The 16,122-nt window shown below is 42.1% G+C and overlaps 1 protein-coding gene across 3 annotated transcripts in view; it reads right to left on the reverse strand.

Moving 5' to 3' along the window:
- lyst (lysosomal trafficking regulator) overlaps positions 1-16,122 on the reverse strand; it is a 170,690-nt gene that overhangs the window by 139,836 nt on the left and 14,732 nt on the right. For 2 of the 3 annotated variants that reach the window (XM_078399124.1, XM_078399122.1), the window contains exon 2: positions 6,417-6,508. In XM_078399124.1, coding sequence (XP_078255250.1) covers positions 6,417-6,508 — 92 coding nt within the window. Of the gene's footprint in view, positions 1-6,416; positions 6,509-9,854; positions 9,880-16,122 lie in introns of those variants that run through there. The other variant, XM_078399123.1, reaches the window with a different exon arrangement.

Here is a 16,122-nt window from a genome sequence, read left to right on the forward strand (position 1 = left end):
AACCTCATCTATTGCATCCGCTGCTCTAGATGTCAACTTATCTATATCGGCGAAACCAAGCGCAGGCTCGGCGATCGCTTCGCTGAACACCTGCGCTCGGTCCGCATTAACGCAACTGATCTCCCGGTGGCCCAGCACTTTAACTCCCCCTCCCATTCCCAGTCTGACCTCTCTGTCATGGGCTTCCTCCAGTGCCATAGTGAGGCCCGCCGGAAATTGGAGGAGCAGCACCTCATATTTCGCCTGGGCAGTTTGCGGCCCGGTGGTATGAACGTCGACTTCTCCAACTTCAGACAGCTCCTCTGTCCCTCCCTTCCCCTCCTCCTTCCCAGATCTCCCTCTATCTTCCTGTCTCCACCTATATCCTTCCTTTGTCCCACCCCCGACATCAGTCTGAAGAAGGGTCTCGACCCGAAACGTCACCCATTCCTTCTCTCCCGAGATGCTGCCTGACCTGCTGAGTTACTCCAGCATTTTGTGAATAAATCGATTTGTACCAGCATCTGCAGTTATTTTCTTATACTACTTGAGCATTTAATGTGTCGTGCCCCACAAGGACATGACCCAAAAACTGGAAAGTGGGATCAGTAGAGGAAGCTTTGTTTCTGGGCACCATAGATGTGACGAGCTGCCTGGCCTTTTTCTGTTGGGTTATACATTTATGATTATGAATGTAAATGTCAGCAAATCTGCTCAAAAAAATCAATAACTAAAAACAATTACACGTCCAATTTTGGACATTATAAGAATAGATTATTGGAATTTTTTAAAGTTTTGCTTAAAACAGCGTTTTGCTATTATATATCAATAATCTTTTGTGGAATAATTCAAAAGGATAATTATTTCAAAATGTTTTCACCAAAGGGAGACTTGTCAATAAGTGCCAATCACTTGTTTGTAATGAGCATAAATGCACCATGCAGACACAGATCAGGTCAACTAATGCTATTAGGTGCTTCACCTAATCTTCTAATTATAATGTATGAAGGCTTAACAAACCTATATTAATATCTTTGGACATTATACTTATACAGCAAAAATGTCCAATGGTATTAATTCTGGGTTTGTTCAGGTATTAAAATACCTCTGTGAAAAGTTATAACTTGAATATCTCTACTGCACAAAGAGTTTGTTAATATTTCAGAATATCCCCAAGTAGCTAACCAATTGGATATGGCATCCTCAAATTACTGACAGCTGAAACCACCGGTAAACCATATCAGCGTGTGCAGTTCAAACAAACTGCATATCATGCGCCCGCAGCAATTTGTTTACACATGTAAAATGTGCTTTGCGTGTCTTCCTTCTATGGAGAATTCAACGTGGTTCACTCAATTATGACGCTTAACTGAAAATTAATGCACACATTTTCACAACTGGGTTCTTCGCAGGCAATGCCTCAGGATTTGGATCACTTGCTTCGAGTTGCGTGGGTTCTGAAGAGCAGGAGTTGTTTGACAGGGTCAACAAATTTCCAATAAGGGAGGCGGTGCAATCCTCCTACTGTTTACACTGGGGTTCTGTATGTTTTCCATAAAGCGACGCTAGGTTATCAGTGCCATCCCAACTGAGAACAATAGCACTGTTCAGCCCACAATGTTTGTGCCGAACATGATGCTATATCATAGATGAGGCCCTCACACACGTCTCCTCTGTATCCTGGAGTTCCGCTCTTACTCCCCTTTTCCCTAGTCGTAACAGTACAGTCCCAGTCCCCTAATCCTTGTCTTTCACCCCATCAGCCGAGGCATACAACATATCATCCGCCGACATTTTCGTCACCTCCAATGGGATCCCACCACTAGTCACATCTTCCCACAACATTTACAGCTGGCAAAAATCTAACCTCCATCGTTGTCTGTCACTGATAAGAAAGTTTCAGGAATAAGTTCTTATCCTTGCACCGCCTAAAGTACTGTCATTATCTACAGCATGATGCTGCACTTTCAGGCGTGAATGGCCAGTAAACAGTGCCTGGTGAACTGTTTTTGCTTGTTAAAAAAATGTTGTCCACACGATATACAGATAATCTGGTTCTTATTTAAATTAGGTTTTAAAAAGTTGTAGAACGTTAGGTAAACTTGACCATTTTTATGATGTTCTGTGAATTTTTTTAATTTAACTTGAAGTTTGTGTATTTGAGACTTTGGAAAAAATGCATTAAAAATGATACACCTGAAGCCTGTAAACTTCAAGGTTTCAAGGTCAGTTTATTGTCACATGTACCAATTTAGGTACAGTGAAATTCGAGTTTGCTTAATTTGCATGAGTGACAGCTGAACAGCCTGAAACACTTGTTTTCATATTGAAATGAAGAATACAGTTCATATTTGGTAATATCTTCAGACACGATTATATTACACTGATTTTCCCTTGTATTTCCCATTGATTGCATACCCTAAAAACAGGCAAAACATTTTACTTAGACATCAGCAAAAAGAATACAGAGCAAATATAATTTTAAATGCAACTTTCCTATTACATCTCAACAAAATTTTACTGACATTATAACATTCTCCCAAGTGATAGAAGACATACCATGTTGTGTATGATTCAGTGACTTCTAGTGTGGTGCAATTTTCAATTGTATGAGAAATCATTGTGAAGATGCAAAAAATTGATTACATGTACATGTGTAAAATGGGCATGAATTATTAAAATAACAATGGCAAGTTAATGATAAGCTGAATACAAACATATTTTATTTAGATCAGGGGTATTAAACTCATTTTAGGTCAGGGGCCGGAATAGGCAAAATGTGACTTCATGCGGGCCAGATCAGTTGTGCACAAGCGAACACACGCGCGCGTGCTCCCACAGCTTTCGTTGCCTACGTTTTTTCAACCTGCTCTCATGTGTCTCAGTCTCTGCTATAACTATAAAGTGTTTCACTTTACGAATTTCGTTTTTTATGAAGAAGATATTAAGTGACAGTTGTAGGCTACAAGAAAGTTGTGATGAGAGAGAGAAAAAACGATGCTATTTTGGCTAAGATTGCTTTGGGAACAACATCCTTTCCATCAATAAACCATTTGAAATCGAACATTAGCAGACACAAATGTAGACCTAACGATACAAATTGTAAATGTAGTCTACACAACTGCACCTAAATGTTATTAGCCTGCTTCCAGCAATCAAACTCAGACAATGAACACAGCTAGCCTCTAATTTTTATTGAAGTGATCACATTTACAATAATAGAATAGTCAGAAAATGAATGAATCACAATATTATGACACTCAATATTTCAAAATGCATTTTGCTTACATGTCGCAGTGCATCGAACAGTGTCACTCAATTTTCACTTGCTGCTTCCAGACACCTGACATCTCTTGGCTTTAACCAGCCTGTCAACATCAGGGACCTCAGGTTGACACAAAATGCTGGAGTAACTCAGTGGGTCAGGCAGCATCTCTGGAGAGAAGGAATGGGTGACGTTTCGGATCGAGACCCTTCTTCAGACTCTTCTGAAGAAGGGTCTCGACCCGAAACGTCACCCATTGCTTCTATCCAGAGATGCTGCCTGACTCACTGAGTTACTCCAGCATTTTGTGTCTACCTTCGATTTAAACTAGCACCTGCAGGGTTTTTTTCCTAAACATCAGGGACATGTTGTCTGTTAGTTTTACGTTGGAAAATAAGTTCTCTTTAATTCCGATTCCAACCTCCCAGAAGAAATAAAGAACCAGCCGATATCTCGGTTGAAACTTCTCTTGTAAAAAAAAGAGGAAATGAAAAGGTTTGTTTTCTTCACGCTGTTTTCCTTTTTGGGGGTGAAATGTAATAGACTTCTGTGGTGTTTTCTTTCTTCCTAGGCGTTGTTGGTGAAACCACATGGTGAAACCAAATGTACAAAAATACCCTTTAATAAAATCTGCCAGTGTGCACTTTTACCACATGTGATTTTTTAAATTACAAATCTCAAATTGTGGAGTAAAGAGGCAAATAAATAAATTGTGGGTCTTTGTCCCAAACATTATGGAGGGCACTGTATGTTCGTTCTCTTGTTGATAAATTCAAGGAAAAATGTTAGAATGGAATTAGGGAACAGGACAGGAGGAAATCACAAATGGAAGGGAATGGAAATAACCAACAAACTGTGTGCTTGGGTGGTGAGGGTGAAGCGACTGGAAACTGAGAAGAAATTAGTTAAAGACCAGCTCATGATGTGTGGCAGCTTGATGTCAATGAGCAGTTTAATTGGTTGGATTTGTGGACGCCTATACAAAGACAGTATTTACAGGCCCCTTTACCTGTGAGTAAATGGATTTATTCTAAATTACTAATTCGTTGCTAATGCTGCTTTTCACTCCGTTATCCTTGCCTGCTGTGAGCAAAGTCACATCCAGTTAAAGCAGGCTGCTGCATTCTGATGTGCCCAGAGCTGAATGAGTCATTGGTGATACGGTTTGCAATGGTGATTATTTAAGATTATGTTTAAGAAATCAGGTAAATTGTAGTACCTAATCTTCCTCTTGTCGGTGCCTCCAGTCCACTCTAGGCCGTCGCACAGCTCCACTCCAGCACACCCTGCTCCGCTCCAGCAATGGACTCGCAGCTCTTGCCGGATGGGACTGCAACTGGCACTGCGCCCGCCCGCACCCTTCCTCCTTCCCGCCGCGCCACCCGCCGGGAACTGTAGTCCGCAACCTTTCTCCCAGCTACCACTCAAGCGTGCCCCGAACTACAACCCGACATGCCTCAATAAATGCTGCCCGCCCTCCACATGACGATTCACAACGTAGCTTCTTTTCCCCAAATCATCTCGCAGGCCGGATTGGACCCCTTTGCGGGCCAGTAGTTTGACACCCCTGATTTAGGTGTTCTATTATGCAAAAGCTTTGAACTCAGAATTTCTCAAAAATATTCCATTCTTTCACACTGGAAAAAGAATTGAATACCAAGTTTCATATAAGTTTTCATAAAGGCAAAGGTAAATTAGAGGCAAACTATACCTGCTAGTTATTCATGAACCAGAACCCTCAGTAATGTGAAAGGGAATAGCCTCAACTATTCTTGTATGCATAAAAGAAACGAATTGATATTTGGCACATTGAGCTACCATTTTCTTCTGATTCTATTTTTTTTTTAAACTTAATCTAAAAACAAATTTATAATCTACTTGCAAAAGAACAATCTTGGTACGTTTTAGTGAAGGATCGCCACAGAATTATAAAGGAATGAGAGATCTTGTACAAGTGTTCAGCAATAAGGCTGAAGGCTACTTAAATATTGAGCAAGTTCAATTTTTTTTAGCAGTAAACACTGCCTAACATTTTTTTTCCAGTCCCTGATTTTTGGTGTTGCCATGACACCATCCTGACATCTTAGAATTGACAATACCACTCTCGAGGACACCACCAATGAAGCCAATAAGGATAGAAAAATTGACAAGTCTCCCAAAAGATAAAATATCATTTCTCAACTTCAAACAGCACCATAATCTGTATTAGTTATGGTACCAAACCCAAGGGTTTCAATACTTTATGTTATATAAAGGGTGAGGTAGGCGCTTTAGGCTATTTGATTAATACAATCCAAGTTTAATTTGCAATATACGAGAATCTGCGTTAACAGTCCTGGCCTATAATCCGCTCCAAGTGGGCAGAAAATTAAGCAAGATTTGAGTCACAAACGATTCATTCTGCTTACAGAAATATTTATCGGATCACACAAGATCTGAACTTTGCAATACCCTTTATATTACTCCAATATTGAGACAAAATCAAAGGAATCTTTGTAAAACAATCCTGTTACACCAGTTTACATTCACAGTCGTCACAAGAAGCAAAAGGTAGGTCAGTGGGAGGAAGAGGCACTAAAACCCCAGAGCCATAAAAACATAAGGGCAGCATAGTGCTGCAGCTGCTACCTCTCAGTGCCAGAGATCTGAATTCGAGCCTGACCTCCAGTGCTGTCTATGTGGAGTTTGCACTTGCTTCTTCCAGGTGCTCCAGTTTCCTCCTACATCCCAAAGACGTGCAGGTTTGTAGGTTAATTAGACTGTACAATTACTCTAGGGCATGGGGAGTAGACAAAAAAGTGGGATAACATAGAACTAGTATGATGACCAGCATGGACTTGATGAGCCAAAAGGATCGTTTCCATGCTGTACCTCAGAGCAAAACCAAATATAAGTTCTAATCTGCTGTGTTAGAGGAATCGGGAGTATTAATCAATTAAAGTACAAAATACTTTTAAAATTTGGAATGATTGGTTTTCAGAGCCCAATGATTACCAAGGACAGCAGGGAAGATGACTTGGTCTAGGATAGGTTACAGCAAGGAAAAACCTGGATGAACACAAAATGTAAATGCATGTAGAAAGTGAAAAGACCTTCTTCTCAGAAGTTCAGGATGCAGTCTATTTAACATTCAACTGACAAATGGTGATGAGCACTTTAACAAAATACTGACCAGAACTTGATGGTTTCTGTCGCATTCAGATTTTCTTTGTGGGTATAGTAATGAAAACGAATGAGGAACTTCTCCAGGCAGTCAATTTTGACCTTAAAATAAAAGAATTCATAAACCTCAATACAAGAAATTATACTCAACGAATGTAAAATTGACTTACGGTAAAATAATACAATGCACCTTGTTTATTTGAGGAAAATCAGTTAACATGGAACTTGAGTGCAAAACACTCAAAGAGAACAGGTTGTTTGCCAGGTAAACTTCAATTATAAAGAGCAACACAGCTTCAAATTTTTATTTTAATGCAATGTGTTTCGTATCAAAGGTACTTGAACAAATTTAACATGGGAAAGTAGTTCTTCATTTTCAGGACAAAGAAATAGAAAAAAAATCAACATAGCATCTCACTATATTCTGCCATTCAAAAGATCAGTGCAAATCTCTCTACATCCCTTTCAACTCTACAACCCACACGATCCCTTGAATTTCCAAAAATCATGCTCAACTGTGCATCAACAGCCATCCAAAAATATTTCTGATCACAAGCCTAAATAGATAATAAGATTAAACTATATTTTGGTTGATTAAGCCGGAAGTGGCGGCGCCTAACGGCAGCGGCTTACTAGCAGTCTGTTCGTCTTTTTTCCTTTTTTTTTTTTGTTGTGTGTCGGTGTTGGGATGGTTTTTATATATTTTTTTGGTTGTGTATGTGTGGGAGGGGGTGGTGGTGTGGGGGGGGGGGGGAACTTTTCTCTTCCTCACGGCGCGGGGTGCGGCTCGGCTGCGGGGCCTAACATCGCCCGGTGCGGCTTGGCTGCTGGTCTTTACATCGCCCGGTGCGGCTTGGCCGCTGGACTTAACAGTGCCCGGTGCAGCTCGGCCGCGGGACTTAACATCGCCCGGTGCGGCTCGGCCGCGGGACTTTACATCGCTGGTGCGGCTCGACTGCGGGACTTAACATCGCCCGGTGCGGCTTGGCTGCGGGTCTTTTCATCGCTGGTGCGGCTCGACTGCGGGACTTAACATCGCCCGGTGCGGCTCGGCCACGGGACTTAACATCGCTGGTGCGGCTCGACCACGGAACTTTACATCGCCCGGTGCGGCTCGGCCACTGGACTTAGCTGCGCAAGGCTTGGTCGCGGGCCTTTCATCGCCCGGTTCAACCGCGGGACGTTTCAGCGCCCGGTGCGGGGACTGTGCGGGTCGGTCGGGGACGAGCTGTCTGTCCGTGGGCGTGGGGAAGAGAGTGGAAGTTTTGTTGCCTCCATCACAGTGAGGGGGTGTTTGGAGTCACTGTGATGGACGTTTGTGTTGGGGTTATGTGTCTTGTGTTCTTTTTTTCTATGACTGCTATGTAGTTTCGTTCGGTACTTCGGTGCCGAACGACAAATAAAGCTCTGTTATACCTGTTATACCTGTTATAAATCAAAATGTCTGTTGATATTCAAAATATAGATGACATTACATAAAAAAAGATTTTTCCCAGAATTTCTCTTATCCAATCTTCTTCCCTAAACCAATAACTCCAGTGTTTGATCATTCATTTTCGTGGAGGTTTGTTAATTTATTTATTAAATATTTTAAAATCTAACATTGAGATATTCCTGTAAGATTTAACAAGACTTCAGAAATAAAAACTGTGCGCTCACCTCAAGAACTATTTGTGACTAGAAGTGTCTGGATGAATTTTAGGCGGCGTCTAACGGCAGCGGCTGACTAGCAGTCTGTCCGTCTTTTTTTTGTTGAGTGTCGGTGTTGGGATGATTTTTATATATATTTTTTTGGTTGTGTATGTGTGGGAGGGGGTGGTGGTGTGTGGGGGGTGGGTGTGGGTGGGTGGGTGTGGGGAACTTTTCTCTTCCTCACGGCGCGGGGTGCGGCTCGGCTGCGGGGCCTAACATCCCCCGGTGCGGCTCGGCCGCTGGACTTTACATCGCCCGGTGCGGCTTGGCCGCTGGACTTACATCGCCCGGTGCAGCTCGGCTGCGGGGCTTAACACCGCCCGGTGCAACTCGGCTGCGGGACTTTACTTTACATCGCCCGGTGCAGCTCGGCTGCGGGGCTTAACACCGCCCGGTGCAGCTCGGCTGCGGGGCTTAACACCGCCCGGTGCGGCTCGGCTGCGGGGCTTAACACCGCCCGGTGCAACTCGGCTGCGGGACTTAACACCGCCCGGTGCGGCTCGGCTGCGGGACTTTTCACCGCTGGTGCGGCTCGGCTGCGGGACTTAACACCGCCCGGTGCGGCTCGGCTGCGGGACTTTTCACCGCTGGTGCGGCTCGGCTGCGGGACTTAGCTGCGCAAGGCTTGGTCGCGGGCCTTTCATCGCCCGGTTCGGCCGCGAGACGTTTCAGCGCCCGGAGCGGGGACTGTGCGGGTCGGTCGGGGACGAGCTGTCTGTCCGTGGGCGTGGGGAAGAGAGGGGAAGTTTTGTTGCCTCCATCACTGTGAGGGGGTGTTTGGAGTCACTGTGATGGACGTTTGTGTTGGGGTTATGTGTCTTGTGTTCTTTTTTTTTTCTATGACTGCTATGTAGTTTCGTTCGGTACTTCGGTACCGAACGACAAATAAAGCTCTGTTATACTGTTATACTGTTATTGTATCATTCACTACAAATCATCTCAATAGCATTTCACTCTAGAATAGATTGATTTTAATACACATAGTATGAAAAGCCAGCACCAAAGATACAAATTTCTCAGTCACTATCCCTCTGTGTTGTAATTTCCCTTCTAGAATTTCTATATATGCTTACTGCAACTTGAAAATGATTGTGATATTCAAATAATTCTTATACTCTACCAATATGGTTCCTCAAATCATGTGCCTACTTCAACGGAATGGATATTTAAACATTAATTTACCTTCAATCTTGATTAAAATCACTAAGTAATTCTAGTTATCTTGGCTTATTTAGATCTTCATTTTACTTATTCTAGTTATCTTGGCTTATTTAGATCTTCATTTTACTTATTCTAGTTATCTTGGCTTATTTAGATCTTCATTTTCCATTACTTAAGGTAAGATCAGAAAAAATATTTCTATCATCTAAGGAAACTAAGAATATAAAAATTGTATAAAACTCAAATTGTATAAAATGTTTTCTAACAAAGTTCAGAAAACAGTGGAAAGTCTGTTAGAAAGGGTTAAAATGAATGATACTGAAGACTTGACATTACCCCTGAAACTCATAGGATCATATATTTGAATTATTGATTTTTGAAATTTGTTTTTCACATTCCACTTCAGGCGGGCAACCTTGGCTCTTTCAGTTTAATTCCTCAAAATGATGCCGTTGGAATTCAGTTACCCTAGCCAACTAAAAACAAAGCAACCTAAACTTACAGTCAAGCTCTTTGTAATCTAGGGTCCATGTTCGGGAACTACTGTGGCATTGTTAAAACTCCATCATGGAGCACAAACCAAACAAAGACTCACCATGCATTGAGCTGATCACTTACGAAGCCCTCTCCAAGAAATAGTGAAACATCACAGAATAAGACATACTGGAAAAATATTTGTTGCCCCTTTTGCCTTTATTATTGTCAATCTTGCAAAGCTGTCACTGATAGCAGCAGTCATCTTAAAAAGAAGGGAAGGAATAATTGAATGAAAAAGAATTGGAAGAAATTATGCCTTGAAAGCAAGTCAGATAGAAATACTAGATAAACAGAATATCTGGAGATAAACAAAAAGGTAGATTGAATTAGGAAGCAGATTAAAGTAATGTATGATTTCACAAAATGCTGGAGTAACTCTGCAGGTCAGGCAGCATCTCAGGAGAGAAGGAATGGGCAACGTTTCGGGTCGAGACCCTTCTTCAGACTGATGTCAGGGGGGCGGGACCAAGGAATGATATAGGTGGAGACAGGAAGATAGAGGGAGAACTGGGAAGGGGGAGGGGAAGAGAGGGACAAAGGAACTATCTAGAGTTGGAGAAGTCAATGTTCATACCGCTGGGCTGCAAGCTGCCCAAGCGAAATATGAGTTGCTGTTCCTCCAATTTCCGGTGGGCCTCACTATGGCACTGGAGGAGGCCCATGACAGAAAGGTCAGACTGGGAGTGGGAGGGGGAGTTGAAGTGCTCAGCCACCGGGAGATCAGGTAGGTTAAGGCGGACTGAGCGAAGGTGTTGAGTGAAACAATCGCCGAGCCTGCATTGGGTTTCGCCGATATAAAGAAGTTGACATCTAGAGCAGCGGATGCAATAGATGAGGTTGGAGGAGGTGCAGGTGAACCTCTGAATCACCTGGAAAGACTGTTTGGGTCCTTGGATGGAGTTGAGGGGGGAAGTAAAGGGACAGGTGTTGCATCTCCTGCAGTTGCAGGGGAAAGTGCCCGGGGATGGGGTGGTTTGGGCAGGAAGGGACGAGTGGACCAGGGGGTTATGGAGGGAACGGTCTCTGCGGAATGCAGAAAGGGGAGGGGATGGGAAGATGTGGCCAGTAGTGGGGTCCCTTTGGAGGTGACAGAAATGTTGGAGGATGATTTGTTGGATACGCTGGCTGATGGGGTGGAAGGTAAGAACGAGGGGGATTCTGTCCTTGTTACGAATGGGGGGAGGGGGAGCAGGAGCAGAGCTGCGGGATGTAGAAGAGGCCGTAGTGAGAGCCTCATCTATAATGGAAGAAGGGAAGCCCCGTTTCCTGAAGAATGAGGACATCTCTGATGCCCTAGTGTGAAACACCTCATCCCGGGCGCAGATGCGGCGTAGACGGAGGAATTGGGAGAAGGGGATAGACTTTTTGCAGGAGACAGGGTGAGAAGAAGTGTAGTCCAGATAGCTGTGCGAATCAGTGGGTTTATAGTAGATGTCAGTCACTAGTCTGTCTCCTGTGATGGAGATGGTGAGGTCCAGAAACGGGAGGGAGATGTCAGAGATAGTCCAAGTATATTTAAGAGCAGGATGGAAATTGGAAGTGAAGTGTATGAAGTCAGTGAGTTCTGCATGGGTACAAGAGGTAGCACCAATGCAGTCGTCGATGTAGTGGAGGTAGAGTTCGGGGATGGGGCCAGTGTACGTCCGGAACAGGGATTGTTCGACATACCCGACAAAGAGGCAGGCATAGCTAGGGCCCATGCGAGTGCCCATAGCTACGCCTCTGGTTTGGAGGAAGTGGGAGGAGTCAAAGGAGAAGTTGTTAAGGGCAAGAACCAGCTCTGCTAGGCAGAGGAGAGTGCTAGTAGATGGGGATTGGCATGTATGAACTTTTTGGGGTGGATTTAATGGCACATATTATGTTCAAGATAGAGGCCAATGGATTTTGGGATATTAAGAGAATAAGGGATTGGCGCCACTACGGTTGAAATCAAGTTGAGGAATTAGATCAGTCACTATCTTCCTGAAAGGTGAACCAAGCCCCATTTTAAATATAAAATTCAACATACAACATTGCTGGTGTAAAAAAATTATCCAGTCCATAATTTCTGTACTGGTTGTTGGAAAGCCCTGTAACTTAACACTTTCTCTTCACCCTATTATTGCATACATGTAACTGGCACGGCATAAATTGATAATTTACTTTTAAGCCACGATAATTCTCTTCCTTGATTATATTCAAAACCTTAAATACATCTACAATCACAATATGCTTAAATAACAAATCACATATCACCTGTGATTTATTCCCAATATTCTGTAGGTTAAATTATTTCTTCCATCAAACGGGTGGCAATTTTACTGGAACAAATCAGTAGCTGGGGGTAATCAGTAAGTCGTGATAAAATAATTTAGCAAAACTAACTAAATTGTTTCACTGTGCAGACGGTGGAAATAGTTCAGAGAATTAGATGTTGAGTCATTGACCATCAAGGAGAAAACATTCCAACAGCTAGTTTGCGGTTGATGGAGGTCTATAACGTTACTGCAAGAGTTCCTCAAGACAATGTCCAATGTCTGGCCACTTTCAGTGGCACCATAAATGATTTTCCTTGCCACATAAGGCCAAATGTGGAGATTTTGTTGAAGTTTCATTCCAATCACAACAAATTGAACAATCCACATCTGCATGCTTTAAAGATTCTGACAAATTTCTGACAAGCTGGTAAGTGGCAAAAAACATTCACACCACAAAAGTGCAATGCAATGACCATCCCTGGCGATCACCATCTACAACTTGACTGAGTAATTACTCAACTTTAAGGTTCAAAGGGTATTATCACCACTGACAATCAACATGATATTCACTAGAAATTCAGCTGTAAAGTACTGTTGGGTCTCACACTGCGGGACTTTATCTGGGCACTCTAAAACCTTTCATCAGATACAAGGAAAAGTCAAAATTACAATACAATGCTCTCCTCTTGCCTGGATGAGTGGTGCTCCAATAACACAGATGTGCAACATCACCCTTGACAGTGTGTCCCATACGAGTGATATCTCACCCATTACAATAAACATTCATCCCCTCTATCAGCAGGCCACTAAGGTTACAGCATGTGCCATCTACAAAATGCACAGCCGTGACTTGCCAGACCACTTCAACAACAACTCCCACACCCGTCTCACCAAGAAGAACAAAGACAGTGGGCACATTGTAACATCATCTGCATGTACACCTCCAAGTCATACATCATCCCAAATTGAAAATATCACCTGGCATTGAGTACCTTTAACAGATACACAGTAATAGTTGAGGGCAGCTCACCATCACCTCAAAGGCAAATAGGGGTGAACAATAAATGTTGTTATAATGTCGAGCACCATCAAGATCCTGAACATTTTTTTTAATAACACCTCACCCAATACCATTATCTTACAAAATAATCAAATAATTAGGGAACTGAGGATTTTTATTAACTTTCATTTTGTAATTGCACCATTTGTATTGAAACTCCACAATCAATTTAGTCACTGCAGATGAAATGTCTGAGTCACTCACCAATTATAACTAATTTCAGTCATGAGACAAGGAGAAAAATATTAATTCAATGCTCAATGACTTGCTCTTTATAAAATCTGAATTTCCCTGAAGCAAAAAGCTGGTGCTATTACAAACTTAATCCTGCTTTTGCCAGAGTAATTTTATGCAGAAAGCCATTAATTGCAGAGTAAATGAATGATAATAACCCCATTTTTCTGTCACAAATGAAATACACATGGAACTTTCTTCTAAAGATTCTTTTTGTCATCTGAATCAAATCTTTCCATTTGTAAGCTACTTTCTCTTCATACGTTATTTTACACCCAGTTTAAAATTATTTTTAATTCTTTATTAATATGGTTCTAGTCCGACAACAAATAAGATGGCTGCAGTAAACAATTAGACTGAATGCCCTCTATTATTCTATGTTAATTTGAGATGTACAATCTCAATTTCTGGGAGCAGCGGCCCCAACCTACTCTCACAGTATTCCTTCTGTTGAAAAATAAAGGAAAGGAATTGATGACTCTTCTATACAAACTAATTATTTTTCAAGATAGACACAAAATGCTGGAGCAACTCAGTGGGACAGGCAGTATCTCTGGAGAGATGGAATGGGTGATGTTTCAGGTAGCGACCCTTCTTCAGACTGAGAGTCGGGGGAAAAGGAAAGGAGAGATAGTCTCTCCAAAGAAAGGTCTTGACCCGAAACATCACCCATTCCTTCTCTCTAGAGATGATGCTTGTCCCACTGAGTTACTCCAGCATTTTGTGACCTTCTTCGGTTTAAACCAGTATCTGCAGTTCCTTCCAACACAATTATTTTTCAAGATTTACTGATAAAACAAAGCTTTAGAGTTTCAATCTACTGCATGGTACATTGCTAGAAAGTTATTCATCTTTTAATTAACAAAAATGTTAAAGTATATCTGTTTGCCTTGAGTTTTTCTGCACAATGACAAATGAGAGAACTACCTACAGATTAACCCCAGTGGTTGATGATTAAATAAAAGTCTCAGAGAGCAGAAGAAATTAAGAAATAGAGGCAGGATTAAGCCAATGGGCCCCTTGTACTGCTCTGGCATTCAATCAGCACAAATAAGCCAGAGGAATATCACCCCTTCAGCTACATCATGTCTACAAGAATTTTATGTGTTTCAATGCTGGGACTGTTGTTGTTATGTCGCACATTGCCCACTATGGTAAATAAACAAAAAGCTGAACAGAAACAGTATTACAAACCTGTGGAAATCCCAATAAGTATGACATAGCTAATGGATGTTACTGAAATATGACCCACAAGATACTTACATGGAGCACAGAGGATGGTTAAAGTAAAGTGATGTCCTAGAGGCAAAGGCTATTCTAAGAAATAAAAGACGTATATATATATATATTTTTTAAGGCATTGCGTGAGCAGCAAATTAGGAGTGAAAGGCGAGTAAAATAGGAAACAGAAAATAATGGTTAAGTTGAATAGGCTCCAGTGACCTTGGAGTGTAAGGAAAAAAACAGGAAGCCAAATGAGGGAAGAATGCTTCCGATTTGTTCACACCTTCATTGCTTCATCTCTGGACTAAAATCCTTCAAGTATAAAAACTAAAAGTAAACATTTAAAATAAAATAAAAAATATCATTCCATATTGCAAATAAGTCAATTATTTACAATTATGGTCAATCTTATCCATTTTCGATGTCTGTGCCTTCACCGACATATTGGGATTGTTGCCCAATCCAATGCTGCCCCAACAGCTGTAGCAGGAAGTGAATGGTCCCTGACTTCAGCAGATGATTACATTGTAAAAAAACTGATTTTACACTATTCCACGAGAGCACGATATTGGATGACTGCTAATGGAGCCAAAATGGTGTGATGGCAGCCAGCATCATGGTCCACATGTGCGCTATAAGAATTGGCAACCACTTCCATGCAGGAAAGAACACACTTAAGCTCGACATAAGGTCTAGTTAAGTTTGTGTCAGATTAATTAGTCCATGCTCCTTGACAATAAACGCAAGGTTCCGCTGGCACCAAGAATTTAAATGTGTTCTTTCATCAACCTTTATCCTTATCTTGACACACTTTTTAGACATACATCATTTTGCGACACAGTAATTCAGTTTTACTAGCAAACCGGAGGTTAAACCAACCCTTTCTAAGAGATACGACACATAAATAAATTTTAATAACGAAATGTATGGCGGCACGAAATATCTCATGAAAACCTTTCATTTATATATTTTTTAATATATGACTTGTAAGATAATAAGATACATTAACAAGATTAATGTGATTGTTATCATTTATGAGTAGGGCTCGGGAAAAAAACGTCAACAAAAAAAAAGCTGGGGTTTTTACGGCAAAAATTTGGCGATTTTTTAAATTACTAATCAATGAATTAAAATGCAAGAACAGCCTTCCATCGCCCGGTACGGCCGCGGGATGTTTCAGCGCTCGGTGCGGCTCGACCGCGGGGCCTTCCATCGCCCGGCGCGGCTCGGCCGCGGGACGTTTCAGTGCCCGGTGCGGCTCGGCCGTGGGGCCTTCCATTCCCTTGCGGGGGCTGTGCGTGTTGGTCGCCTCGGTAGGGGTCGAGCTGCCTGTCCGTGGGCGTGGGGGGAAGAGAGTGGAAGTTTTGTTGCCTTCCATCACAGTGAGGGGGTGTTTGGAGTCACTGTGATGGATGTTTATGTTGGGGTCGTGTGTCCTGTGTTCTTTTCTTTTTTGTTGTGTTCTGTGGCTGCTGTAATTTCGTTCGGTATCTGTACCGAATGACAATAAAGTTCTGTATAGAAACGCGAATCCAAAAGCTGTCTAAGTCATCCTCTTCATACATCATTAA

The sequence above is a fragment of the Rhinoraja longicauda genome, chromosome 5, assembly GCF_053455715.1.
Source record: "Rhinoraja longicauda isolate Sanriku21f chromosome 5, sRhiLon1.1, whole genome shotgun sequence".
Classification (NCBI taxonomy): Eukaryota; Metazoa; Chordata; class Chondrichthyes; order Rajiformes; family Arhynchobatidae; genus Rhinoraja; species Rhinoraja longicauda.